Consider the following 27,390-nt stretch of genomic DNA (forward strand, 5'->3'; position numbering starts at 1 on the left):
CCATCTTTCCTTCATTTTGCAGATGCTGAGAGTGTTCTTTCAGTGGCCACAAACTGAAGCCTAAGCACAAGTATAGATGGGATCGGGTATGTACACAGGGTGGTATGCGCTCCCGCAGCTAAATCCTTGGGTCCCTCTTCTCCAGTCCCACCTCCAGCCACATCTGCAATCTTAGCAAAGCCCAGCTGGCCTGTGAAACTGGATCATGGCCCATTGCTGACTTCATTAGGGAGAACTGACAATGCAGTGGTTCCACCCCTGCAAAGGGAGGGTCCAGCCCTCTGCCTTACCTCAGTAGCCCTGGTCACTTCCCCCACTCACTTCCACCCCAGCTATAGCCATGGGAAGATGCTCCCTGCAGCCCACACATGCCTCCAGGTGGCCTATGTGCTAATGACTGCCAAGTCGTCCGATCTCCTTTTTTTCCAGTCCTACTTGTATCTCCTTAGTAAGAGCCTGCGTCACCTCTAACATGAATAACCACTACAGCCTTGTAACCTATGATACCCTCACCTGATCCCAAACTTAACGTTCAGTCTTTTACACCCTTTCTCTACCTGAACCCTTAATTCTAGCCAGTTGGGACCAGTTATCATTCCTCCAATAAGCATTGCTGTTTCCAGCCTTCCCGCCTTTGCTGCTGCCCTCCCATCTGCCTGGAAATACCATCTTTCCTTCTCTTTGCCCTTGGAAATACTACTTGCCCCTTAAGTTCTTACTCATTTCTCTGTCTTTAAGAAGGCTTCCCAAATGGCTCCAGCCGCAGTGCTCTGAACATGTGCTGCACATTTGCCTCGTGGCATAGACTGCTTGGTATTGTCACCTATACATTTTCCTTGCTGGCCTAAGCTTCTGTAGTGCAGGGACTATGTCTTATTTATGTCTGAAGGCCCCTTCCCCAAATTATGCCTAGACAGTGTCTAGCCAGCGGGTTGGCTAACTGCCTACCCTGCACCCATGTCCCTGGGTGCTTCCCTGTGAGGGACAGGTGTGCCCAGGAGGGCAGAGAGGAGGGGAGACAGAGACAGAGGCAGCATTGTTTGGCACAGACCAGGGCCAGACAAGGAGAAGCAGGAAGTGCATCCCCAGAGCCTGGGCAGGGCTGGCTGCAATGATGCACTAACACACCCTGGTCCTGATTAGCTTGTTTATTGAAAAGTTTGAAGCAGAGTTTTAGACATAAAAATCAAAGTGAGCAAACACAGAGGTCTCGGGAACCACAGCCATAGTCACTGCGGAACAGGAGGCCCGGCCAAGGCCGCTGCCATTATGCTGTTTGCCTCATGCTCCCTGCATACGGGGAAGGCTGAGGCCTAGTTACTGAATTAGGAGGGTGGTGGGGTTCCGAGCGGCCAAGGTAAGAAGGGCCTGAAGGCAGCCACCTCTGAAGCGGCGGGATGGGGGCTGTGCAGCTAAGGAGCAGTGATGGGGCAGCCCCCAGAGCCAGGAGGGCGGCTCCCTGGGAGACCCGGCAGTACCAGGGCCATCGGGGACTCCAAGGAGTGTGTGTCTGGGGAGTGAGCAAGGGAGGAGCCTGGAATGGGGGAGTTGGGCTGCGTGGGAAAGGGGGATCCCCCATCCCAAGCCTCACAAGCCTGAGTAGGAGGCCTCTGTGGTCTCAGACCAGGATGAATCCCGGCGGGAAGCCGGAGGCTGCCGCTGGTGGCCCCTCTGGTTGGGGCAGCCCAGGCGCATGAGTAGCATCCACATCCGCTCTCGGAACTTGACACCCACAAAGGCATAGAGCAGAGGGTTGAGGCAGCAGTGCATGTAGCCCATGCCCGATGTGACCGACTTGGCCACGTCCACACTGCTTTCTCGGCCACAGTTGCGGGCCACGGCCCCCAGCTCCATGAGGGTGTCCACCAGCACCACCAGGTGGTAGGGGGTCCAGCAGAGGGCAAAGGCCACCACCACCACCACCACCAGCCTCATGGCTCTGAGCCGCCGCTGGCCCCTGGAGACCAGCAGCACAGCCAGGATGCGGGCATAGCAATAGGCCATGACCAGCAGCGGCAGCAGGAAACCGGCGACCAGCTGCAGAATGCGCAGGGCCGTGCGGCCCACCTGCGGGAAGCTGTACTGGCAGTGGGTGGCGTTGAGGCGCTTGTCGTGGTGGGCGGACAGGAAGATGAAGTCCGGGAGTGCAAAGAGCAGACAGAGCCCCCAGACCGCCACACAGGTGATGGCCACGCGGGTCGGGGGACCCCGGCGGTAGAGCTGGGTGGCGTGCACGATGCTCAGGTACCGATCGAAGCTGATGCAGGCCAGCAGGAGGGCCCCTGCGTAGAAGTTGATGTTGAAGAGGGCACCCGCCACTTTGCAGAGGCCAGAGCCGAAGACCCACTCGACGGCTGCGTCCACCGCCCAGAGCGGGAGCGTCAGCACCAGCAGTGCGTCAGCCACGGCCAAGTGCAGCAGGAAGGTGTCGGTGCTGCTCAGGACCGCCCGCTGGCTCAGCAGCACGGCCGCCACGGCGCCATTGCCCAGCAGCCCCAGCATGAAGAGGAGGCTGTAGAGGACGGGCAGGAAGGCCCGGTCGAAGTTGAGGCTGAAGTCCTGCGGGCAGGGTGGGGAGGCACAGCAGGGGTCACTGTCGTTTTCTCCATAGTCATAGGAAGAGTTTTCCAGGAGGAAGTCAAGCTCCGAGACTTGGAACTCTTGGCGTTCACTCATCTGTGGAGGGAGGGAGGGCACAGAGCCTGTGAAGGCCTTAAAAGTCACTCCTTCGATTAGGAATTTGAGATTAACAGATACACACTACGACATGTAAAATAGATAAACAGCAAGGGCCTATTGTAGGGCACAGGGAACTATATTCAATATCTTGTAGGTTATCTATAATGGAAAAGAATCTGAAAAAGAATAGATATATATGTAAGCATAACTGAATCACTTTGCTGTACACCTGAAACATTGTAAATCAACTATACTTCAATTAAAAAACATCACTCCTTCAAGATTTAGTCTGAGGAGGCTTTCTCGAAGCAACTCCTCTGTAAGGCAGGCCCGGAGGCCTGGGCTGTACCCTGTAACTGTCCTGCCTTTCTTCTTAAACCACGCCCTCTGAGCTCCAGGTGCCCGCCCTGGGTGCTGGGCTGGTAACTTCCCTTCTCGAAGGCTGCTTCTCTCTCTCCCTTCTGGGTCATCCCATCGGCCCAGGGACTGTGGACTGGAGGGAGAGCTTCCATCTTGTGCCCAGAGCCCTCCCGGCCCCCTCTCCTCTCTCCTTGCCCTTCCTTCATGGCTTATGGTCCTCAGTGTCCTGGCCACGCCTAGTTCCACCACCTTCGTCCCCTGGCGCCTATTCGCCGTCCCCTCTCCTAGTCACTGGCCCTCCTCTTCCCTCCTCAGCCCTTGTCTGGGGACTCCAACTTCCTGCCCCCCACCCCATGGGGCCCCTCTACAAATCACTGCAGCCCCCAAACACATGCTTTCTGCCCCTGTCCTTCCCCTCCCCTACACTGAAGCCTGCCACCCGCCGGGGACTTGCCCAGCAAGCTCTATTAGAAACATTCCTTACCCCCTTCCCCTGCAAACCACCCCATAGCTGAGGGCCTCCCAGGGGCCAATTCAGTCCGGCATGGAAGATCAAAGTTCCAAGTCAGAGCTGAAGGGAGCCTTGGGGACCGTGAGGGGTGAGCCTCAAGCTCATGCGTTTCGCAGATGAGGCACCAAAGCCAGAAAGGGGAGGGGTCTCGCCTGTGGTCATTCACAAGTCAGTGGCCAAGGTGGTTTCCCAATTCCCGGAGTGCTCCCGGAGTCCAGAGTGCTCCTTCTACACAACCCCTGCATTCTCTACCTATTCACCCAACCCTCTGGTGGCCCTGGCTTGTGGGCCAGTCCTGACGTTCCCCTAGTGTCCTAGGCTCTCCACTTGGAGCTGTGGTCTGGCCTGGCTGGACAGCGGCACTTACCTCGGGGACCATGGCTGGGCTGGTACTCTGGCTGCCTGGCCGTGTGCTGCCTGCCCCTCTGCTTTGGTGCTTGTGGTCGGGAACCTGCGCTACACAGAGGAAGTCAGGGTTTCACGCGGTTTTCGGCAGCAACCTCTTCCAAGGGGTGATCTATACCAGAACTCCCTAGACCCAAGGCCACGGGGTTCCTACCCCAACATCCCGCTGGCCCGGCGAAGCTGCTCTGGGAGTTGAACACAAGCCTGGGACCAGAAAGCCTGGGGCCGAGGGAAGGGCAGGAGCAGGTGCTTTGAGGGGAGAGGTCTGAAGGAGAAGCAGGGCAGCTGGCAAGGGCAGGGGTAAGAACTGCTGCTCATCCGTCCTGGGCTGGAGTTGCTCTCACACGATTGTGGACTGGATAGCTAAACGTGTTGACTCTATAAAGGAGATGAACCTTCTTAAAAAATGAAAATATTTGAAAGCAATCCATCACACTAATTCTAGTCCTTTACTATTGCCCCTCCCTGCTAAGCAACAGGGGCAAGGAAAGGGAACTGCTAGTAATGAACTTGCTGTGTGCTGGGTGTTGCTTTAGGCGTTTTCTCTGACACTGCTTCATTCCAACCACACAAGTCCCTTGTAGGGGCGGGGGGTGGGCGGCATCCCCATGGCTAATCCAGAAAGGGGAAAGGCCTTCGCCAGACATAACAAGCAAGGGTAGGTGCTACGATTGAACCCACAGCTGTCTGACTCTCCTTTTACCACTCCTCACACTGCCTTCAGTTGCTTTCTAATGGATAAACAATGATATATTCACACAGTTAAAAACAAATGAACTAAAAGCTATATATTTTAACATGGACACATCTAGAAAAGCCAATGACCAATGGTGGAAGAGGCAAGTTAGGGAATACTGTGTATAGTTTGACACCACTTAGGTAAATTAGAAAAAACACACACACAAAACAATACCATGTTGTTTTGGATACAGCTATTTGTCCTAGAAGTTTAAAGTAGGGACTGGACACACCACACATCCATGAGAGCAGTTGCTTCTGGGGTGAGGAGAAGGGGAATAGGGTTGGGGAAGACTACATGGGGATCTCCCTATTGCCCTGCTCTTATTATCAGAGGGAAAAGGCAGCCCCTTGCCTCTCCCAAGCAGTTTCCCTCTCTCCTCATAGGTGAAAAGCAGAGAGAGAGAGAGAGAGAGAGAGAGAGAGAGAGAGAGAGACTGAGGCTATGGCATTGGGGTCCAGTTTTCAGCCAGAATGCGTCACCTGAGCCTCCAGGCTTGGGTCTTGAATTCAGCTCAAACTTAATGGACAAAACACACACTTGTGAGGCAGCGAGGTCCTTCCCCGCCTCCTGTGGCCAGAAGATGTGACTGTCCTTGCTCTAAGCAGTTTGTCACCTGCAGAATCCAGGCCAGAGGGAACTAAGGGCTTGGAGGAGGTCAGGAGCAGCACAAGTGGAGGGGCCTGGGGGGATTCCAGAAGCCACAGCAGTTAGGATAGGTAGGACTTGGCAGGTGACTTGCCTGCAGGTGGAGGAAGACAGGTGGGAGCCAGGAGCACAGCTTCCGATGCTGGTCCGTGAAGAGTTTCCATTCACTGGGCTTCTACCTGTGAGAGAAAGGAGGAAAACAAAAAGCTCTATTTGTTCAACTTAAAGGAGGTTCTTGTATTCTGCAGTTATGGCCTTTATCCCCTTTTTGGTATTAAAAGGATCTTCTCTTTATGAAATGTTGGTGACGATAGCATCTTGTGTTAGCAGGAGTTGACAACCCAGTGTGGGTCCTCCAGATACATGTGAAATTTCTAAGTTTAGGGACCTCCGGTCTCCTTCCTGTGTCCAAGTCTCCTCATTTGCCACATGGGGACCAAGATCCCCACCTTCCTGGGTTGCTGGAAAGGAGAAATGAGAGGAGGTCAGCTAAGAGTGTTGGAAAGGTGCAGAGAGCTTTCCTTTCTGCATTGGGCCATATCCTGAGAGGCCAGCCTGGGCTGTGGGGTGGACTGTTCCTGCTGCTCCCGGTGTGGCCATGCTGCAGTGGGAAGAATGGGAAAAATGCTGAATTTGTCTGGCTCCAGCCCTGACTCCACCCTGTTCGAGATGTGTGACCTTGGACCTATGACATAACCGTTTTTGAGCTGGTCTCAGCAGGGGTGTTATAAGATGATCTGAGGGCTTCCCTGGTGGCACAGTAGTTGAGAATCCCCTGCATTGGCAGGCAGATTCTCAACCACTGCGCCACCAGTGGTTCGAGCCCTGGTCTGGGAAGATCCCACATGCCGCGGAGCAACTAAGCCCGTGCGCCACGAGTACTGAGCCCACGCACCGCAACTACTGAAGCCCGTGCGCCTAGAGTCCATGCTTCGCAACAAGAGAAGCCACTGCAATGAGAAGCCCATGCACCGCAACGAAGAGTAGACCCCGCCTGCCGCAACTAGAGAAAGCCCGCGCGCAGCAACAAAGACCCAACGCAGCCAAAAATAAATAAATTTGTAAAACAGGTCATCTGAGATGACCAGGGCTGTGAGGTCTCCACACAGGGCTCAGCCCTTAGTAGAAGCATATCTGAGAATGCTGAGTGTGAGGGATACTGGCCACAAACCCAGAGTCCCTGGGAGCTCTTCCATGTCAGGGGAGCCCTGGGACGGAGTGTGCTGCCCTGTGGACGTGGCTGGAGGACGGATCTTTCGGGAAGGCTGCCATGCCTTAGCTGGGAGGGTTTGGCCAGTCCTCGCCGAATCCTCTGGCTGCCCCACTGTGTCACCTTAGGCGAATCATTTTACCTCTCTGCCTTGGTTCTCTCATTTGAAAAGTAGGGATAAAGCTAGTCCACCTGTGTCAGGGCTGCTCTGTGAACTGTAAACGATATATATGGCACAGGGTAAAGAACCCAGCTAGCAGCAGTTTCCTCCCCTTCTAGTAACTTTCCAGACCAGCCCCTCCCAAGGCCACAGAAGGTCAGGTCTGCAGTTGGCCACTGCTGTCTTTCACAGCTCACATGCCTCAGAAGGTGCCGAGACAAGAACCTTGTTTGGCCCACTAACTCGGCCCTCTCCTATCCCAAGCAGCCCCCAGACCAGCTTCCAAGCAGGCCCAGCCCTGGGGAAGACCCACCTAGCCAGGAGCCTGCACCCTAAGTTCTGGTAGCTGTACCCTTCTGCTTCTGGCCTCCCGAGACACCAAGTGGGGAAGCTTCAGAAGGAAGTTAGTCAGAGTGAAGCTGCTCCGAGCCCCACCTGTGGTCAAGGTGTGAAATGTGCACCTGTCTCTTCTCTGCCACCCCTCCCCCTGTTTTTTTTCTGTCTTTCACACCTCTGGGCTGTGGTTTGGGGAGATGGGAGGCTTGAAGGTCTGAGCCCTGGGCCCGGTCCCTCACAGGAAGGAGGGCCTCCACAGCTGTCTGTCAGGCCAGCAGGGAAGGGGCCACTTCCTCTTCTTCCATCCTCTCAGTGTTTCACAGCCTCTCTCGCAGCTTCTCCGAATGCCCCCGGGAGCCCTGCTCCCAAAGCCCCTTAGACTAGGCTGCTAGCCCCCAGCTGTCAGGGGGGCAGGCTCAGCGAGGCCCAAGCTTTCCGTGGGTCTCAGGTGGTGGTCCAGACTGGGACAGAGCCTTTCTTACACAAAATGAAGAGTCCTAACCCCACGAAGGGGGTGTGCGTCTGCCCCAGACACTGCTGGGACTCTGTGCTTCCTTCTGTCGGCTGTGGATTTCACAAGAGAAGGAGAGCTTAAGTCACAGGGATGCCCAGGGACTGGGAAGTGCCCCTTCCTCTGTCCTTTTCCCTGCAGCTCTGAGCCCTACAGGGAGGCAAGTCCTTTCCAAGTGCTGGGGCCATGGGCTGGGACCTCAGAAGTCCAGGCCCGTGGGACTGAGCCCCCAAGCTATGGGCGTGCTCATTCTTTTGGGGACCAGGGAAGGAGGATGTTGCTGCCATCTGTCAGGTGGCGAAGGGAGACAAGGCAAGTCAGGCCATGGGACCAGCAGGTGCCAAGGCCAGGTAGCGAGGAAGAGCTTGTCAGCCCAGGAGCAGGCAGTCTGGTTGGAAAAGAGGGTACGTATGAAAGCAGGGGGATGGAGTGGGCTGGAGAGTAGTTCAGGACCCAAGCCCTGCCACCAAACACAATGACCTTCCTGTCATCCTGTCCGCAGCAGTGCCTGGGAACCAGTAAATAACAATAGCTTCCACTTGGCAAGCCCTTGCTTTCGTACACACAATCTTCTTTAAACCTTTAAGCCTCCCGGGGAGCCAGAGGTTGCTGTACGCATTTTGTAGAATGGAGCAGAGGTTCAGAGAGGTGAAGTGACCTGTCCTAGGCTAGTCAGCCAGCAGGGTTTGTGACAACATTCCTACCCAGGCTGCTTTCTAATGTGCTCTCCCAACCCCCGCAATCATGCTGCCACCCAAGGACTTGATCTTTCAGGAGCCACACCTTACTCACCATGCCGCCCCAAGCAGGCATCTTGTGTGAGGGCAGGTGCTCACCTGGCGGGGATTGTGCCCTAGAGGGAGCTCTGGTAGACCTCACCACATCCCCATTCTTCTGCCGTGCTCCTCCTCACTTACTAGGGAGAAGAAATGTCAGAATCACCAGGACGAGGAGCCTGGAGGACCAAGCAAAACTCCGCCGAGTGCCAGACCCCTTTTGCGATGCCTCCAGGAGGATCTGTGGTGCTTCCAGAAGTCTCCCTCCCACCACAGGCTCCTGAAGACCTGGCTTGGAAAATTCCCCACCTCTGCGGTTGGTGTGCATCTGTTCTCATCCCCCACCCCCCGGTCCCTGGGACACCACCTCTGCTCTCGGGCCTGTCCAGACTCTCCAGAGGTGCAGGTGGCAACACTGGCAACGCACAAAAGTTCTATCATGGAAGCCTGACCTTGATGAATTCTTTTTTTTTTAATTGAAGTATAGTTGATTTATAATGTTGTGTTAGTTTCTGGTGCACAGCAAAGTGATTCACACACACACACACACACACACACACATATATATATTCTTTTAAAAATATTCTTTTCCATTACGGCTTATTACAAGATATTGAATATAGTTCCTTGTGCTATACCAGTAGGACCTTGTTATCTATTTTATATGTAGCAGTGTGTATCTGCTAATCCCAAACTCCTGAATTTATCCCTCCCCCACCCCTTTCCCCTTTGGCAACCTAAGTTTGTTTTCTATGTCTGAGTCTGTTTCTGTTTCGTAAATAAGTTCATTTGTATCATATTTTAGATTCCATACATAAGTGATATCATATGGTATTTGTCTTTCTCTGTCTGACTTACTTCACTTAGTATGATCATCTCTAGGCCCATCCATGTTGCTGCAAATGGCATTATTTCATTCCTTTTTATGGCTGAGTAGTATTCCATTGTATATATGTGCCACATCTTCTTTATCCATTCATCTGTTGATGGCTGCTTCCATGTCTTGGCTATTGGAAACAGTGCTGCTATGAACATTGGGGTGCATGTAACCTTGATGGATTCTTGAGTCCCCATCACTCCCTCAGTTAACAGGGGGAGGATGTCCCCCTGCGCTGCTCGGCTGGGCTGCCCCGTGGAAGTCATTGGCAGGCCCAGCGTTTGCTTCTTGCACTTCCTTGGGTCATCCCCACAGAGTGAGGTCAAATGGGACAATAAGAATAGCTGACATCTATTGATTACTTAACTATGCGCCAGGCACTATTCTAAGAGCTTTACTGGGATGAACTCATTTAATACTCACAACTATGTAGTAACTATGACATCGTTACTATTATCAGATGGCAGAAACACAGAAAGTTTAAGGAACTTGCTCAAAGCCACGTAGCCAGCAAGTGGCAGAGACCTCCTGCTCTCACCTATTATGCTATCATGACTTTTAAGGTGAGAGGGACTGGGACTGAGCGTGGTGTTCAAAGAGGATGGCTTTGGCCTTCTTTGTAATGTTTTACAAGGAGATTGGATTCACGTATTTGCTGTGATTAAAAAAAAAAACATCCAGAAGGAAAATAAAATTAAGCTAAAAACCTGGGACAATCGCTGAAATTTGAACATGGCCTGGAGATGAGATAAAAACCTTATATCCATGCTATTTTTCTAATGAATGTCTTTGTTTGTAGAAATTATGATTCAGGAATTTATGGGTAAAAGCCTATCACATCTGCGGCTTTCTTTCATATGAGTTGGAAAAGAGATACGCAGAGTGAGAGAGGATGCACAAAGGATAAAGGCAATGGGGCAGCATGCTATCCCTTCCAGTTAGGTGATACCGGGAAAAGGTATAAAGGAGGTCTTTGTACTATTCTTGCAACTTTTCTGTAAGTTTGAAACTATATCAAAACAAAAGTTACTGAAAGGATCTCTCTCACGCAGGATGGGTTTGGTGTCAGACGCTATTCCCAGGACCAGCTTAGAGGTCTTGTGAGAAGAAGATGGGACCAAGGTGGTCTGGAAACAAATGCTCACTGGCTGTGTCCTCTGGCCTCGTCCCCAGGAAGCTCCCTCCCATGACTCAGTCCCTTCCCCTTCTCCCCTCCAGCCTCACTTTACTTCTGGACTCTTGGCTTCTTCCCTTTTCCCACAGTCTGGCTACCTCCAGCCTCTTGGCCTGGAGTTCCTCCCAACTTTCCCCTCTGCCTTTTGAAGCAGGAAGGGAAGCGCTGCCTGCTTCCCAGATGGAAGGCACAGGCAGCCCAAGCACTCCTTCTCCAAGCCCCTCAGGGCCCCTCAAAGAATACAAGCCGTGCCTGAGGCTCTCAGGGTGACCCCATTCTTGCCTCAGACTGGCTGAAGAGAAGGGATTGGGGCTTGCGTCCTTCAGAGTGTGTCACCAGCTGAGGGCCTGGAGTTCTTGTTTCCAAATGGAAGTGGACCTGCCAAGTTGGGTGAGGTCCCTGTCTGGGAGGCCGCTCTCCCTGAAGAGCCGGCAGTCTGGGCAGGGGTTCTTGGCTGCTTCTGGGATCCCACGAAGAGGAAAAGGCACATGCTGGAAACCACGTTGCCTGCCGCTAAGGTGCTCCAGTGAGCAGGAGCTGCTGAGTGATGGTGTCCCTCCCTGCGTGCTTACCTCGAAGGGAACCCAGTTGTGCGTTAAACTGGCCTCCCAGGACCCTGCACAAGGCCCCTTGCTGATGGGTCTGACTCTGGTCTGAACTCTTCCTGCCTGGACTCTCTGGCCTTCTGGAAAATTCCTCAGCCAGCTAAACGAATTTCCCCAAATCCCAGCAGGGTATGGCGGTGGCCTGGGGGGCTGTGTCTACATGTCCTGTGCTGCCATAGCCCTGGCCTTGCCTTCCATTATTGTTGGGCCCATATTTCTCCAACTAGGCACTAAGTCATGTGCACAGGCACAGGCATTGGGGCTCGTCTGGCCAGAGCCGAACTGGCCCCATGCCAGGCAGTCAGGCAGAGCAGGTCAGCACGCGGACTCTGGAGCAGCCTGCTGTTCAGGCTGTCTGAACTGGATTCCTGGCTCTGCCATTTACTAGCTGTGTGACCTTGCACTGGTTACTTCACCTCTCTGTGCTTTGGTTTCCCTCTCCGGATGAACAGAGTCAGTATGCTGTATATGTCGAGATGCTCCAGACAAGGCATGGTACGTGGTCAATGCTATATCTGAATCGTTAGCTACCCTCATCCCTGTGGCTGCCGAGATCCTCCCAGGACTGGGCACACCCCCGGGGGTAGCTTCATTTTTAAAAGTTTTTATTTATTTTCGTTTTTATAAATAAATAAAAGTATAGTTGATTTACAATGTTGTTAGTTTCTAGCGTACAGCAATGTGATTCAGTTATACACATATAACTATTCTTATTCTTTTCCATTATGGTTTATTACAAGATGTTAAATATATTTCCCTGCGCTATACAGTAGGACCTTGTTGTTTATTTTATATATAGTAGTTTGTATCTGCTAATACCAAACTCCCTCCACCCCGCCCCACCCCATTTTCCCCTTTGGTAACCATAAGTTTGTTTTCTATGTCCAGGGGCAGCTTCATTTGCATTGAGGTACTGCACACCCCAAACTGGAAAGCCTAAGCCTTGGTCCTGAATTGCCGAACTGGTCAAAGTGCTGATGCCTTTGGCTGTGGGTCCTGTACGACAGTTTTATCCCTGTGCCCAGGTCTTCATGGGTGATGGGGTGAGAGGTCCCTTCCAGACGCAGAGCCCGGCTGGGTGGGCTGTCTGCTCTGTCCTGCGGCTACAGAGGGGACTGGGTCTAGAAGTTGAGCCTTGCTTCTGGGGCTCAAGACTTAAAAGGAGTTTGAGGACACACCAAATTGAAAACATGCTTTCCCCTGTGATAGCCACAAGTTCCTCACTCACAGAATACCACTTTAATTGCTGACTCAGCCAAAATGATGATGGGACTGACAGAAAACAATAACAACAATAACACTTAGTCAGTAACGCTTATGTAGCACTTACCATGCCATTTGAAGCACCTTTACACATACATATCCTCCTAACAAGTCTTTGAGAGGTTCTATTTTTATTCCTGTTTTGAAGATGAGGGAACAGACTCAGGTCAAGTAACTCGCCCGGTGAAACAGCTGATTAGTGATGGAGCCTGGCTTTCAAACCAAGCGGTCTGGCTTCGAAATCCACACTCTTAACCACCCTGCTCTACTGTCTTGAGTCTGAAAAGGCCATTATGTGATTTTAAAGAGAAGCAGAGGCGCCTGAAGGTGAGCTGCCTCTGGGCCCGGGATGGATGCGCTGCTCTTTATGCAAATCCCCAACCCCAACGGAGATTCCAGAGCGTCTGGGCCAGTGCGGGGTGGGGTGGGGGGGCTGCGGTGGAAACCAAAGCAAGGCCGGCCCTGCGACAACGCCTGAGGTGCCCGACAATGCCTGAGGTGCTCCTCAGGCATATTTCACAGCCGGTGGTGCCAGGACGGAAGTGAAGGACGGGAGTTAGGAACGCGCGGTGGTTACCATGGGAACCAACAGTGTGGTAAAGCTCCAAGCCGAGCCTGTCTGGGTCTTAAGAAAAAAAAAAAAAAAGCAAATGATATTTTTAAAAATTCTATATTTTTTGGAGAACGGCTTAGGACAAACCCTCTGTGGAACTCAGATGAATTTTTAGCCTATTTGCTAGTGAGTAGCAGTCTTTCACATAACTACCCAGAGGATTTATAAATTACTGTAGTGTACAGTACAGCTAGAGAAGTGCTTGCGTGTGAAGAGGCATAGGATGGTTGAGGAGGAAGGGGGTGGTGCGGTGAGGGAAAGAACTGGAAGAGGGGAGAGAGTTTGGGGCAGGTAGGCGTAAGGAGACAAGTTAAAGGGAGGGAGAGTGTTCACTGAAGTGTGGGTAGCAGGGGCGGCAGGGAGGGGAGAGAGAAGTTGATTCAGAGCTGGAATCCACAGCACTGATTGGCCACCCCCAGCCCAGTCTGCCTCTCATGGGTTTCCATCCATCTTTGCCATGAGGATGGCATCCACTGCGGCCCCTCAGTTTGTCCTCTGCCCTCATGTCAGGTCTGGGAAGTTTGGCATAAAAGGGGTCTGTTTAGCCTCTGAACTCCAAATTAGTGACAAGGAAACTTCACATTCTCCCATAACACCCCTTCTTGTGCCCGCTATTATTAGCTCCAAACATGAGCTGTCTGCAGGGCACACTTTGGCAAACACCAGCCCAGAGATGGAGGCTATTCTCCTGGCCTGGCCTTCAAGGCCTTCCGTGATCTGGCCCCAGCCTCCTGCCCAGCCTGATTCTCCTCTCTGCTTTGTGCATCCTGTATGGTAGCCAAACTGAGCCTCACACTGTTGCAAGCATACCCCAAGTTTTCAGTGCTTGGCTGGTCTCTACCTGAGTCCTGCCCACTGTCTAGGACTCAGAGGTACAGCTCAGAGCCATGAAGGCATTACAAAGTCCCTTTATCTGGACCCCATGGTTCTGCCCTGAGGGCCCTAGCCAATGAGGCAGACAGAAAGGAGAGGTGAGAAGACCCAGGGGAGGAAGCAGGAAGTTTCAGTACCCTCTGACTACCTTCCAAAGATAGAAATGGGTTGAAGTTATTCTGCGGGGCAAGTCTCTGACTAGAAGTATCCTTTGCCATCTGATCTCTCGCCTTCAGCCTTCTTCCCCTTAGAACCACTCACTCCACTGGGGATCATTGAACAAGTATAGACAGGCCAAGACAGGCTCTGGAGGATCTCAGTGGGAGTCCTACTGAAGACAGGAACCGTGCAGCATGGTGGTAGCAAATGAGCTTTGTTTGGTGTCCGACAGGCCTGGGTTTCAATCTCGTATTGGCCATTCAACAGCTGTATGATTTGGGCAAATCACTTCACTTCCCTGAGCCTTAGTTTCCTCATCTGCAAAGTGGAGATAATACCTACCTCATATGACAAGGATGAAATGATTGTTGACAGGATTACATGAAACGAATTTAGGAAAATCACCTGGTGAAATACCTGACCTTCTTTGACACCCACTCTAAAGTAGCCACCCCCCATCCCTCTCTATCCCTTTAGCTCATTTTATATTCATCACCACCTGCTATTTACTTGCTTATTTGTTTACTGACCGATCACTCCATTAGAATATACTTTTCACTAGAGATATAATTTTCTTTTCTTAATTACTATATCCTCAGTGCCTTGAATGGTTTCTGACTCATAGTAGGTGCTCATAAATATTTACTGAGTTATAAATGAATGGCTAGTGGGTTCTGAAAGGGTAGATACCCAACGGATACATACGTATGGCTGTAACTCTCTCTCATGCATACGACCTGTAACGCTGTAAGTCTGGGGTATTGCTGCTGTCAAGCATGTGACCTAGCACAATGTGTGTTCTGGGGAGTACTTTTCTAGGGCCTGTGTTTGGGAAACAATGCCTATTAGCATAAAGCTTTTGGGAAGTCCTGCTGTAAAGACAAGAGTAGCCAAACTCATTTGGTTACCATATTCCGTTCGTAAGGCTGCCGTAACAAATTGCCACAAACTGGGTGGCTTAAAACACCAGAAATGTATTCCATCATAGTTCTGAAGGCCAGCAGTCCAAAATCGAGCTGTTGGCAGGGCCACACTCCCTCCAGAGGCTCTAGGGGAGAATCTATTCTTTGCATCTTTTTGCTGCTGGCTCACATGCCTTGGCTTGTGACCATCACTCCAATCTGTGCCTCCATCTTTATGTGGCCTCCCCCTCTTCTGTGTGTCTAATCTCCCTCTATCTCTCTCTTATAAGGGCAATTGCGATGGCATTTAGGGTCCACCCACATAATCCAGGATTGTCTCTTCATCTCAAGATCTTTAACCTAATCATATATGTAAAGACCTTGTTTCCAAACAAGATAACATTTACAGGTTCTGGGGTCTAGGAATGGACAGATCTTTGGGGGCCGTTATCGGCCAACCACAGTCACTATCTTTCCTATTTCCCACAACTCCCCTACTATTTTGAGAAATGGTGACTTGAGACAAATGGGTTTTTAGAAAGGATGGGGATGGAGATGGGAGTAGAGTACAGAAAGAAAAAACTTCTTGAAAATGTGAAAGGATGCTATAATTGTCAGGCCCTCCTCAGGGTGGGAGGAATGGGGCTGGCTATTGACTAAGCTCTCCTGCTGATTCTTTTTGTGTGTCAAGGACTAGGACCCACTGCATACAAAGACATGGAGAGGTAATTACCCCTGATGGAGAGTAATGAGTGCCGCTGTACTTCTCATTTAATTAGGCTGGGGAGGGTGTCTGGATATGGGTGGTTTTCAAGAGCTCTCCAGGTAACTGTAATGCATAGCAAGAGTGGAAAACCACTTGGACAATAGTGTCGAGGCGGTGAGAATGTCAAAATACAGCTGTTGGTGAACATTATCTTTAAGAGTAGTTACAAGGTTCATAATGTTTATATCCATAATTAATCCTCTTGAACTTTTCAGGGAGATAATAACGGCTGGGAACACTGGCTGCCTCTGTGCGGGGAGGGTGGGGAGATGCTCAGCAAGTGTGAGGTGCAGATAGAAAGCAGAAATCGTCGCTGGAGCCACCGATGTTTGAGAGCCTCAGCGCCTAGCCAGAGTCTACAGTGCCGGGGCTGGCCGGACATAGGGACCCAGCAGAGAGCTGCCAAGAGTTGCCGGGAAGAAAGAGAAGGTGGTGTTTATTTATTTATTTATTTTTGCAGTCCGCGGACCCCTCACTGTTGTGGCCTCTCCCGTTGCGGAGCACGGGCTCCGGACGCGCAGGCTCAGCGGCCATGGCTCACGGGCCCAGCCGCTCTGTGGCATGTGGGATCTTCCCGGACCGGGGCACGAACCCGTGTCCCCTGTATCGGCAGGCGGACTCTCAACCACTGCGCCACCAGGGAAGCCCAGGTGGTGTTTATTTAATGAAAAAAAGGGAAAGCCCTTGGTCTGGACCCAGCCTCTACTCCCTTCTGGCCCAGCTGGAGGGGGCAATCTTGCCATGACTGCGGAGGCCAAGGTGGGCGGGGGGCAGTCTTTCAGCAGCCCTGATGGCTCTTGAGGTTCAAGCCACCTGGTATGAGGCCTCACGATGATGGACTAAACCTTTCTGAGGTTGCGGCTTCCAAAAAGGAATACCTCCTTTCTCCACGGGGTCTTTTCTGAAAAAATTTTTTTTTAAAATTTTACATTGGAGTATAGTTGATTAGCACTCCATGGGGTCTTATCCAGAGCTTTTCTGTCCACTATCTCCTTAACCCCCCCTAGCTCTCTGGGGAGGTGAGCCAGGCAGGCATTACTGCTAATTTTTTCTCATTTTAAAAATGGTGCTAAAATGGACATCACATAAAGCTTACCATTTTAACCATTGCTGGGGACAAGGAATCACAGATACATTTTTATGATAGGCGATGGATTCTTCACATATAGACTATCATATTTAGCCTCAAAATTCCAAATTGTTTCAGTCTACTGAAAGGATAAAATGAGATGGTGGTTTTGAAGCTGCCTTTTGTAAACTTTAAAGTTCTAACTTATTCTGAATAATTCTAAGTATCAGGAAGAATACAGTGTTTACTGCATTTTATGTCTGACTCTCAGCCTTCTCCCCCCACAGTAATGGGATGGAGTAAGAACGGTATGTCAGTGTGGACTCAGACTCTTTGTTTTGACTCATTTAATTTAGACACATTATTTTAAACGTAAGTGCTTTTAGTTTGGCAGCTGGCATGCAGTTTTTAAAAACTGTGGCAAAATACACATAACTTAAGGTTTACCCTCTTAATTATTTTTGTCTACAGTTCAGTGGCATTCAGTATATTTGAAGTTTTGTGCAACCATCACCACCATCCATCTCTACAACTCTTTTCACCTTTCTCAACTGAAACTGTACCCATTAAACACTAACTCCCATTCCCTTTCCCCCTAGCTCCTGGCAACTACCACTCTACTTTCTGTTTCTATGCCTTTGACTACTCTAGGTACCTCATGTAAGTGGAGTTATACAGTATTGTCCTTTCTTGACTGGTTTATTTCACTTGGCATAATGTCTTCAAGGTTCATTCATGTTATAACTGTTGTAGGACTTTCTTCCTTTTTAAGGCTGGATGCTATTCCGTTGCACAGATATACCACGTTTTATTTATCCATTCACCCATCAGTGGATGTTTGTGTTGTTGCCACCCTTTGGCTATTGTGAATAATGCCGCTATGAACAGGGATTATTATTTTGCAGGAGAGGAAAGTGAGGTTCAGAAAGGATCATTCAGCAAATAAGTGGCAGGGCCAGGATTCAAATGCTGGCTTGGCCCAAATCCTATTCATTGGCTGGGCTAGGCAGGCTCCAAAGAGACTGTTGCCCTGCTCTCCACCCTTCCAAGAGCCCTTGCTACCCTGGGAGCTGGCCATTCACACTCCCTGGGAGCTTGGAACGGGCCCCCGTAGTAATGACTCTCACGGAGAAGGCCCTTTCTTTACCTTGCACAAGCCCCAGGGGCCAGATGGCTAGATTCCTCTGCTTGGGTGACATTTGTGCCTGTTTCTTACCAAAAGGAAGATGTTGGGCTCTCTCCTCTCCTAGTCTGTGTCCTGCCTTCTAGGGCTTCCTGACACCCTGGCCTCCAACAGGGCACGTTTATTCTTGAATAAGCATCACCACTAAGTCCCCAGGAGGAGCTGGAGAGAGAAAGAGACAGGCAAGTTCCTGCCTGCAATTTTCTGCCCAGGCTAGGTCTGAGAAGCAAGTTTCTTACAAGCTGTATGGCCTTCACTTCTTTCATCCCCCCAGCTGCTGTCAGACATTTAGAAAGCAAATACCTCATCAAAGCTTTACATGACACTTTTGAAAACTCCTTTGCATCTAAGCATGTGGGAAAACCCCTGAAGGTAACCCTATCTTTCTTGCCTGCTTCTAAGGAAAGCCAGCCCCTTCAATAAGCACGAAAGTTAGAGGAATCAAAATTCCCTAAGGACGGGTATTAAACCTTCAAGTGGTCTTTCAGCCACAAGTCACACTCCATTTTGTGTTTCAGCTATGCCGTAACCCAGGCAGTCATCTCACCAGGAGTGTTGGGAAGGAGCGGAAGGGGCAAACCCACAACCCAGTGAATCCAAGTGTCAGCGCTGGTGCGGGTGAGAGGCAGGCTGAAGCTTGGGCAGACAGTTGTTCTGGCAGCCTCTGTTGGTTGTCTGCCTGACAGCCATGCCCCTCCCCTTCTTTCCCACGGGAAGAGCCTTTCTCCCACAAAAGAGGTTGGAAATGCCAGGGACTCAGTTTCTCAGCCTCCCTTACAGGTAGGAGTAGTCGTGTATGATGGCTGAGTTCTGAACCACGATACGTAAGGGGAAATCAGCTAGAAGGTTTCAGGGAAAGGGTTCCCTGTCATAAAAAAAGAAATTGGTGAGGAGTGTTCCTCCTGTAGCTTCTTGTCTTTGGACATGGCTGTGTGAAGCAGCCATCTTATGGTTATGATGTGACAAACCTGAGGACAAATGTCAACATGCTTAGCAAACCGGAAGGATAGAAAATGTCTGGGGTCCTTGATGAGAAGTCTTTGTGCTCCTGAATAATCCCCGGGACCGCTCTGGATTTATGAAGTGAGATGAAAAAAATCCCTATCTTGTTTTGTTTGCAGCCAAAAGCTTCCTCACTGATGCGGTATCCCAGAGTAGACCACGGGAAAGCAGAGATCAGTTAGTGTCAAGTGAGACAAAGGGCATGAGGCTGGGGCCAGAGTCCATGTTGCACAAGTTCATGCCTGAAGTGAAGAAGGCTAAGGCTCCACCTCTCTTGTGGCCACTTGAGTAAGAGATTGACTAGGAGAGAGAGCTACGGACAGGACCCAGGTTTGTCAGTGCAGGCTAGACTAAGCTATGTGTTGGCGACAGCAAAAATGTCCAAACTTCAGAGGTTAACCAAACAGAACTTTATTTATTTCCCACTCACGTTAGACATGCAACATGGGTTGGCAAGGGCTTGGCTCACTGTAGTCACTCGAGGACCAAGGCTGATGGTGGCCCCATCTCAGCACACGCTCTCATGGTCACCACAGCCGTGGGATGAGAACAAGATGAATTGCACACTGTGTCCTAAAGCTTCACTGGCCAAGGCAAGCAACATGGCCACGTATAACTTCAATGGGGATGAGAAGTGCAGTTTGGCCATGTGACTGAAGGAGGACCCATTTGTAGACCCAGCAGCTTTCAGCACTCATCTCTAGTCAAGACTTGGCTTTTAGATGGGTTGGAGGGCAAGGGGAAGATATTGATCTCTCAGGACCCACGTGGCCAGGGCCAGAGGTGGGTCATCTGTTCTACTCACCCTCTACCATCCAAGTATAGCAGCAAACATGATTCTAGTCTTGCCCAGTGCTACCTTCGAGCCCTGGGATGGAAACAGTTACACTGGAAACAATGCCAGGACATTCAAAAGCATTGTTTTCCTCTGTCAGGCTGTATTCATTCCCTATTGCTGCTGTAACAAATTATTACAAACTTAGTGGCTTAACTTACATTTCTGGAGATCAGAAGTCTGAAATGGGTCTCACTGGACTAAAATCAAGGTATTGGCAGGATTGCACTCCTTCTGGAAGCTCTAGGGAAGAGTCAGTTTCCTTGACTTTTCCACCTTCTAGACACTGCCTGCGTTCCTTGGTTCATGATCCCTTCCTCCATCTTCAAAGCTGGCAATGTCAGGCTGAGTCCTTCGCAGGTTGCCATCTCTCTGGTTCTTTCACTCTGGCTCCCTCTTCCACTTACAAAGGCCCTTGTGATTATACTGGCCCACCCAGGTAGTCCAAGAGAATCTCCCTATCTCAAAGCCAGCTGAACAGCAACTGTAATTCCATCTCCAAACCTTAATTACCCTTTGACATATAATATAACATATTCACAATTTCCGGGATTAGGACGTGGACATCTTTGGTGGTGGGGGAATCATTCTGCCCACCGCACAGGCCTAGGAGGAAAAGAGTCTCCATCCTAGGAACAAAAGTGTCAACATCACCTGGGAGATGCCCCGTGAATGCACGATGCGGGGCTGTGGCCCCATTTAAGTGTTTTAAAGTTAGATTGGATGTTGCCATTTCCAAATTATTTTTTAACCGTAAGCTCTAAGATTGCTTTACTCTGATATTATGTCAGTTTTAATAAACCTACTCAGTAGATCATTAGCTCAGCAGCTCATCCCTTTAGGTGCTATAGGCTGAAGGCTGTATTTTTCCTTCTTGTATTTTCCCCTTTCTCCCCACATCTGACCCAAACGAAGCCAACTCTGCACTTTACTGCCTCGGGGGAGGTAATAGCCTGGTAGAGGGAGGAGAGAGAGGACTGTGGGTCGGTAGATCCTGCTTCTTTTTTTTTTTTTTTTGCGGTACGCGGGCCTCTCACTGTTGTGGCCTCTCCCGTTGCGGAGCACAGGCTCCGGACGCGCAGGCTCAGCGGCCATGGCTTACGGGCCCAGCCGCTCGGCGGCACGTGGGATCTTCCCGGACCGGGGCACGAACCCGTGTCCCCTGCATCGGCAGGCGGACTCTCAACCACTGCGCCACCAGGGAATCCCTAGACCCTGCTTCTTAGTAGTGCTCTGAGGAGCTGGTAATTCCCCAAAGTGGAGTGCCCCCACCAATCCTGGTTCATCCAGAAACACCAGGGCTCCCAGCCGTCTGGCAGATTTCCTCAGCTTCCTACAGAAGCAGCAATGGAAAGGGGACAATGGGTGGCTTGTTGGCAGCTTACATACTACAGATAATCGATGACCAGATGGGGCTCTGTCAGATGTCTCACACTGTGGAAAGTTCCAAGATCTTGTTTTGATCTCAGGGAGGCAGGAACTGCAAGAATGACTCAGGTAGAATTTCCCAACCCTCTGCTGAGATGGGGTGAAGAATCGAAATTAAGTTGATTTAGAAAAACACTAAAGAGAGGCACTATTTCTTGCATACCTACAATTATGGCTTGGGACTGATAACAAGAAAGAAACACAGCTTTCAATCTGCTGAGCAGCTTGGGCGTGGTGGGAGTGAAGGCAGAAGGGAGCCACGCGATTGCTTCGGAAATCACATGCTTAAAATGAAGGTTTTGCTTAAAATGAAGGTTTTATCCACAATCAGAGAATACAATCTCCTGTATGGAGCATTTTATATGAAATAGCGTTATAGGAAGACTGAGAAAATGGAAAATGTTTGGGGTACTCTAACGAACATCGCCTACATAAAATTTTCTAGTCTTTTTGGAGAGCAATTGGGCAGTATCCAGAAAACAGGTGCATCTTCTATGAATCAGCAACCCCAGAAGCACAAGTGCTCAGAAATCTACGCACGAAGGTGTTCTCAAATAGGTTTCCTTTTCTCTAGCCTTCTTCCCAGGGCTCAAGCTGGCATCTCTCACCTGGCCCACTGTGACAGCCTCCTATCTGATTTTCCTGTGCCCAGTCCTGCCTCTCTATGGAAAGACTGCTCAGAAGTCAAACCTAATCATATTACTTCTCTGTTGAAAACTGCACGATGGTCTTCTCCATTGCCCTCTGTATACAGGCCGATGCTCCGAGCTTGCCACGCAAGGCCCCATGACCTGGCTCCTTAACAGCGACCCCACTTTCCAATCATGCTGCAAAGTTCATTCACCAAATGGGTCAACGGGCCCTTCTCTGTGTCTCTGTGCATGCTGTTCCTATCTGCTCTGCCCTAACTCAATTGCCTCCTTACCAATCGGGAAGCTCTTCCTTTCAGAAGCTGGCCTTGAATGCCCTATGTAATAGTAGTTGCTTCTCCCTTGGGCTCCCACGGTACAGTGTGCATCAGGATGGAACGTAAATTAGTATATTGGATTGTTATTTTAGAAACAATTCTTTCCCCTCCACGGATGCCTGTTATCTCGATATTTCTGACATTTAGTAAGATTCTCAGTAGTTCTCTCTGAGGATATGGTTTCAGGCACGCGGGGTTCCTCATTCTCCAAGGCCACCTCAGGCTGGAGGTGCTGGAGCTAGAGATTTCCTCAATACCAGTGAGATGGTGGGGGGCAGTAAATCCTACTTTCACCTTGATGGCTCAACAAAAGAAGCCAATATCTGGACTGCATGCCTGTATCTGTCACTGTCTATGTGATCATGGGCAAATCGTACCTTTCCAGCCTGTTTCTTCTCAGTAAAATGGACATAATAATAATAATAGCTACCCTCAGAGACTGTCATGAAGGTACTGAGGGATGAAGTCATGTGCTAATAACTCCCAAAGGACCACTTTAGTTCAAAGTGGCACAGAAAAAAAGAGATATAAAAAATTACGTCCCTAATTTAGGCACCTGGTTCATACATATGAAACCCTCCTTATTCCATTGCCACTGCTCAAACTAAGTACGTGCTTAATTCTGCCTTCACCCGTAGGGCATTGTCTTCCTCTCTCCATGCCATCTTTTTTACTCTATCCCCAGTGACAGAAAAGCATCATGTCTCTCCCATGACATGGTCAACTGGATAGTAGAGTCACAGATCTGTATTCAAATCTCAACTCTGCCATTTCCTAGTTGCATGTTTTGGGGGCTGGCTACTTAAGCTCTCAGTGCCTCAGTTTCTTCATCTTCTATTTGCTAAGTATGTGATGAGGAATAAATAAGACCATGTAACTGTTCCTTTCGTTTTCAGTAATCTCCATCTCTACTCTTATTCAGCCTCCCACACATTTAATCACACCTAGGATGCCTTCTACCAGAGTTTCATTTTCAAGATTTTAAACTTGAAAATCCACTTTTCTGAGTATAACCTCTGTTTCTTTCAGTTCTCTTTCTTGTACCAGAGTCAGTCTGTCTTCATTTCGGCTTCTAGCCCCTCAAGCCAGCCTAATTCTCCCAGGCCACTTTGGTCCGGTCTCAGTCACCTCTCTGCCAAGCCAGACCCCCATGGCTAGCCATATCACCATGCTTTCACCTCCACCTTGCATTTCCACACTCCTTCCTCTGGTTGACCTCTGGGCCCTGGGTAACTGTCTGCTTACTGTTGTAGCTTACAAATGTCCAAATTTGCAGGAGAAAGAGTCTTCTAATCCTATGCTATGGGACTAGAAGACTCATCACCGGGAAGTCTGTCTGCTTCTCCCTGATCTCTTGCCATGGCTGGGGAAGAATCGTCTCCTTCCTTGCCAACAGTCTCCTCTGACGGGTACTCTGGCTCCTACCCCATATCGTCTCCTCCAGACCTTGCTCCAATAATGATCCCCTGTATCATTCATTTACCTCTGCATTTCTACATCTCCCCTTCAGCATCTAATACACTTGGATATCCTCCATTCTAAAACCATCTTCTCGCCCTCCATGCCAGATACCACCCTACGCCAGTCCCTCCCAACATTAAACGTCTTCAAATGATAGTCTATGCAAGCTCCCTACCTGCTCATCACCTACTCACTTGTTAACCCCTTACAATCTGACTTCTGTTTCCGCCGCTCTATTTGGTTGCCAACCTAACGACCACTAATAGTCTCCTAGCTGCCAAACTCAGATGGCAGTTGTCACTCTCCGTACAGCACATGACACTCTGGCCTAGCTGTCTTTTTCTGAAGCACTCTCCTTCACTGATCTTCATTGCTGCTTTATTATGGTTTTCCCTCTGTCTATTCTCTTCCTTACCCATGATGCTCTTCCCTTGACACCACTCGCTTGGTGAGCACCTGAACTCTTATGGTTTCAACCGGCCATTGGCAAACTTTTTCTTTTCTTTTTTTAAAATTTATTTTTGGCTGTGTTGAGTCTTTGTTGCTGCGTGCGGGCTTTCTCTAGTTGCAGCGAGCGGGGGCTACTCTTCGTTGTGGTGTGCGGGCTTCTCATTGCGGTGGCTTCTCTTGTTGCAGAGCACGGGGTCTAGGCATGCGGGCTTCAGTAGTTGTGGCATGCGGGCTCAGTAGTTGTGGCGCAAGGGCTTAGTTGCTCCGTGGCATGTAGGGTCTTCCCGGACCAGGGCTTGAACCCGTGTCCCCTGCATTGGCAGGCGGATTCTTAACCACTGCGCCACCAGGGAAGCCCTGGCAAACTTTTTCTTAAAGGTCAGAGAGTAAATATTTTCAGCTTAGTGGGCCAAAGGGAAAAATCAAAGCGATTATGTGGGTACTTACATAAACATTTAAAATGTAAAAATTGTTTTTAGTTCACAAGCTGTACAAAAACAGGTTGTGGGTTTGATTTGGTCTGTGGGCTATAGCTAACCCTTGGCTTCAATCACCATCTCTGAGCAGAAAACTCTCCAGTCAATACCTCCAGCTCCCACCTCTCTGGAGGGAACTCTCCAGAGTTCCAGACTTGTGCTTCCAATTACCTACCGAACACCTATACTTTGCTATGCCACACACACCTCAAATTCAATGTGTTCGCAACAAAATTCATCTCCCTCAAATCACTTCCTTTTTCCTGAATCCCCTATTTTTGTTAATGGTGTCATGATTCTCTCAGTCACCCAGTTCAAAATCTCAGCCACCTCTCACTTTTTCCTCCCTTGCTAAACTACTGGCAGTGTTACTTCCTAACCACCTCTTGAAAACCTCATCTCTTCTCCATTCCATTTAATTTGTCCTGGTCCAAACCCTTAACATCTTTTCTGTGGACAATTGTCACAGCCCCCTCACTGGAATCCCTGTCTCCAGTCTCTGTGTCCATCCAAGGCAGGCTCCATGATGCAGTCTGGGATTTTCTTTTTTAGGTCATTTTTGTATTATGGTAAAAAACACGTAACATAAAACGTAAGATTTACCATGAGTTCTTAAGTGTACAGTTCAGTAGTGTTAAATATATTGACAGTGTTGTGAAACATCTCCAGAAATTTTCACCTTGCAAATCTGAAACACTATACCCTTTAAACAGCAGCCCCCCTTTTCCCCTTTTCCACAGCCTCTGGTAGCCACCATTCTACTTTCTGTTTCTATGAATTTGACTACTTTAGATACCTCATATAAGTGGAATCATGCAGTAATTGTCTTTTTGTTACTGGCTTATTTCACTTAGCACAATGACCCCAAAGTTCATCCATGTTGTAGCATATAACAAGATTTTCTTCTTTTTAAAAGCTGAATAATGTTCCACTGTATGTATTTACAACAGTTTTTTAATCCATTCATTCATCAATGGACACTTGGGTTGCTTCCAACTCATAGCTATTGTGAATAGTGCAACCATGAACATTGGTGTGCAAATATCTTTTTGAGACTCTGCTTTCAAATCATTTTGAAAGTGGGGCCTACTCTTTGTTGTGGTGCACGGGCTTCTCATTGCAGTGACTTCTCTTGTTGTGGAGCACGGGCTCTAGGGAGATAGGTTTAAGTAGTTGTGGTGTGCAGGCTCAGTAGTTGTGGCTCGCAGGCTCTAGAGCGCAGGCTCAGTAGTTGTGGTGCATGGGCTTAGCTGCTCTGTGGCATGCGGGATCTTCCAGGACCAGAGCTCGAACCTGTGTCCCCTGCATTGGCAGGTGGATTCTTAACCACTGCACCACCAGGGAAGTCTCAGTGTACAAGTCTTTCAACTCCTTGCTTAAGTTTATTCCTCAGTATTTTATTCTTTTTGATGCTATTGTCAACGGAATTGTTTTCTTAATTTCCTTTGCAGATTGTTCATTGACAGTGTATAGAAATATAACTGATTTTTGTTTGTTGATTTTGTGTCCTATAACTTTGTTGAATTTATTAGTTCTAACAGGTTTGTGTGTGTGTGTGTGTGTGTGTGTGTGTGTGTGTGTAATCTTTTGGGTTTTCCATGTACAAAATCATGCTATCTGCAAACAGAGATAATTTTACTTCTTTCTGACTTGGATGCCTTTTATTTCTTTTTCTTGCCTAACTGCTCTGGCTACGACTTCCAGTGTGTTGAATATAAGTGGTGAGAGTGGGCATCCTTGCTTTGTTCCTTATCTTAGAAGAAGAGCTTTCAGTTTTTCACCATTGAGTATGATGTTAGCTGTGGACTTTTCATATATGGCCTTTATTATGTTGAGGTAATTTCCTTCTACTCCTAGTTTGTTGAGTGTTTTTATCATGAAAGAGTGTTGAATTTTTCAAGTGCTTTTTACGCATCTATTGAGATGATCATGTGATTTTTATCCTTAATTCTGTTAATGTGTTTTATTACATTGATTGATTTTTGTATGTTAAACTATCCTTGCATCCAAGGGATAAATCCCATTTGGCGATGACACATACTCCTTTTAATGTGCTGTTGAATTCATTTTGCTAGTATTTTGTTGAGGATTTTTGCATCTGTATTCATCTGGGAAACTGGTCTGTAGTTTTCTTTTCTTTTGGTGCCTTTGATATCAGGGTAATGCTGGCCTCATAAAATGAGTTTGGAAGTGTTCCCCCTCCTCTTCAGTTTTTTGGAAGCATTTGAGAAAGATTGGTATTAATTCTTTAAATGTTTGGTAGAATTCTCTAGTGAAGCTATCTGTTCCTGGTCTTTTTGCAGGGAGGTTTGTGATTACTGATTCAATCTCATTAGTTTTTATTGGTCTGTCAGGCTTTCTATTTCTTCTTGATTCAGTTTGGTAGATTGTGTGTTTCTAGGAATTTATTCATTTCTCCTAGGTTGTCCAATTTCTTGCCACTCAATTATTCATAATATTCCCTTATAAATCCTGTTTGTTTTCTGTGGCATTGGTTGTAATACCCCCTCTTTTATTTCTGATTTTAGTTATTTTAGTCTTCTTTTTTTTTCTTAGTTAATCTAGCTAAGTATTTGTCAGTTTTTTTGATCTTTAAAAAACCGAATCTTAGTTTTGTTGATTTTTTCTGTTGTCTTTTCTATTCTATATTTCTTTTATCTCTGCTTTAATCTTTATTATTTCCTTCCTCTGCTAGATTTGGGTTTAGTTTGTTCTTCTTTTTCTAGCTCCTCGAGGTGTAAAATTACGTAGTTGATTTGAGATCTTTCTTCCTTTTTAATGTACGCATTTACAGTTATAACTCCCAGCATTGCTCTCATTGTACCCCATAACTTTTGGTATGTTTTGTTTCCATTTTCTTCTGTCTCAAGGTATTTTCTAACTTCCCTTGTGACTTCTTTTTTGACCCATTTGTTGTTTAAGAGTGTGTTGTTAAATTTCCACATATTTGTG

The 27,390-nt window shown here is 48.8% G+C and overlaps 1 protein-coding gene across 1 annotated transcript; it reads right to left on the minus strand.

The window, feature by feature from the left end:
• Positions 1–1,133: 1,133 nt before the first annotated feature.
• Positions 1,134–4,350, minus strand: CXCR3 (C-X-C motif chemokine receptor 3). Its single transcript, XM_004325425.4, has 2 exons — positions 3,918–4,350; positions 1,134–2,676 (listed from the first exon to the last, which is right to left on the minus strand). The coding sequence occupies exons 1-2, from the start codon at positions 3,927–3,929 to the stop codon at positions 1,588–1,590; spliced, it is 1,101 nt and encodes a 366-aa protein (XP_004325473.1). The 5' UTR covers positions 3,930–4,350; the 3' UTR covers positions 1,134–1,587.
• Positions 4,351–27,390: the final 23,040 nt, after the last annotated feature.

This window comes from Tursiops truncatus, chromosome X (genome assembly GCF_011762595.2).
Source record: "Tursiops truncatus isolate mTurTru1 chromosome X, mTurTru1.mat.Y, whole genome shotgun sequence".
NCBI lineage: Eukaryota > Metazoa > Chordata > Mammalia > Artiodactyla > Delphinidae > Tursiops > Tursiops truncatus.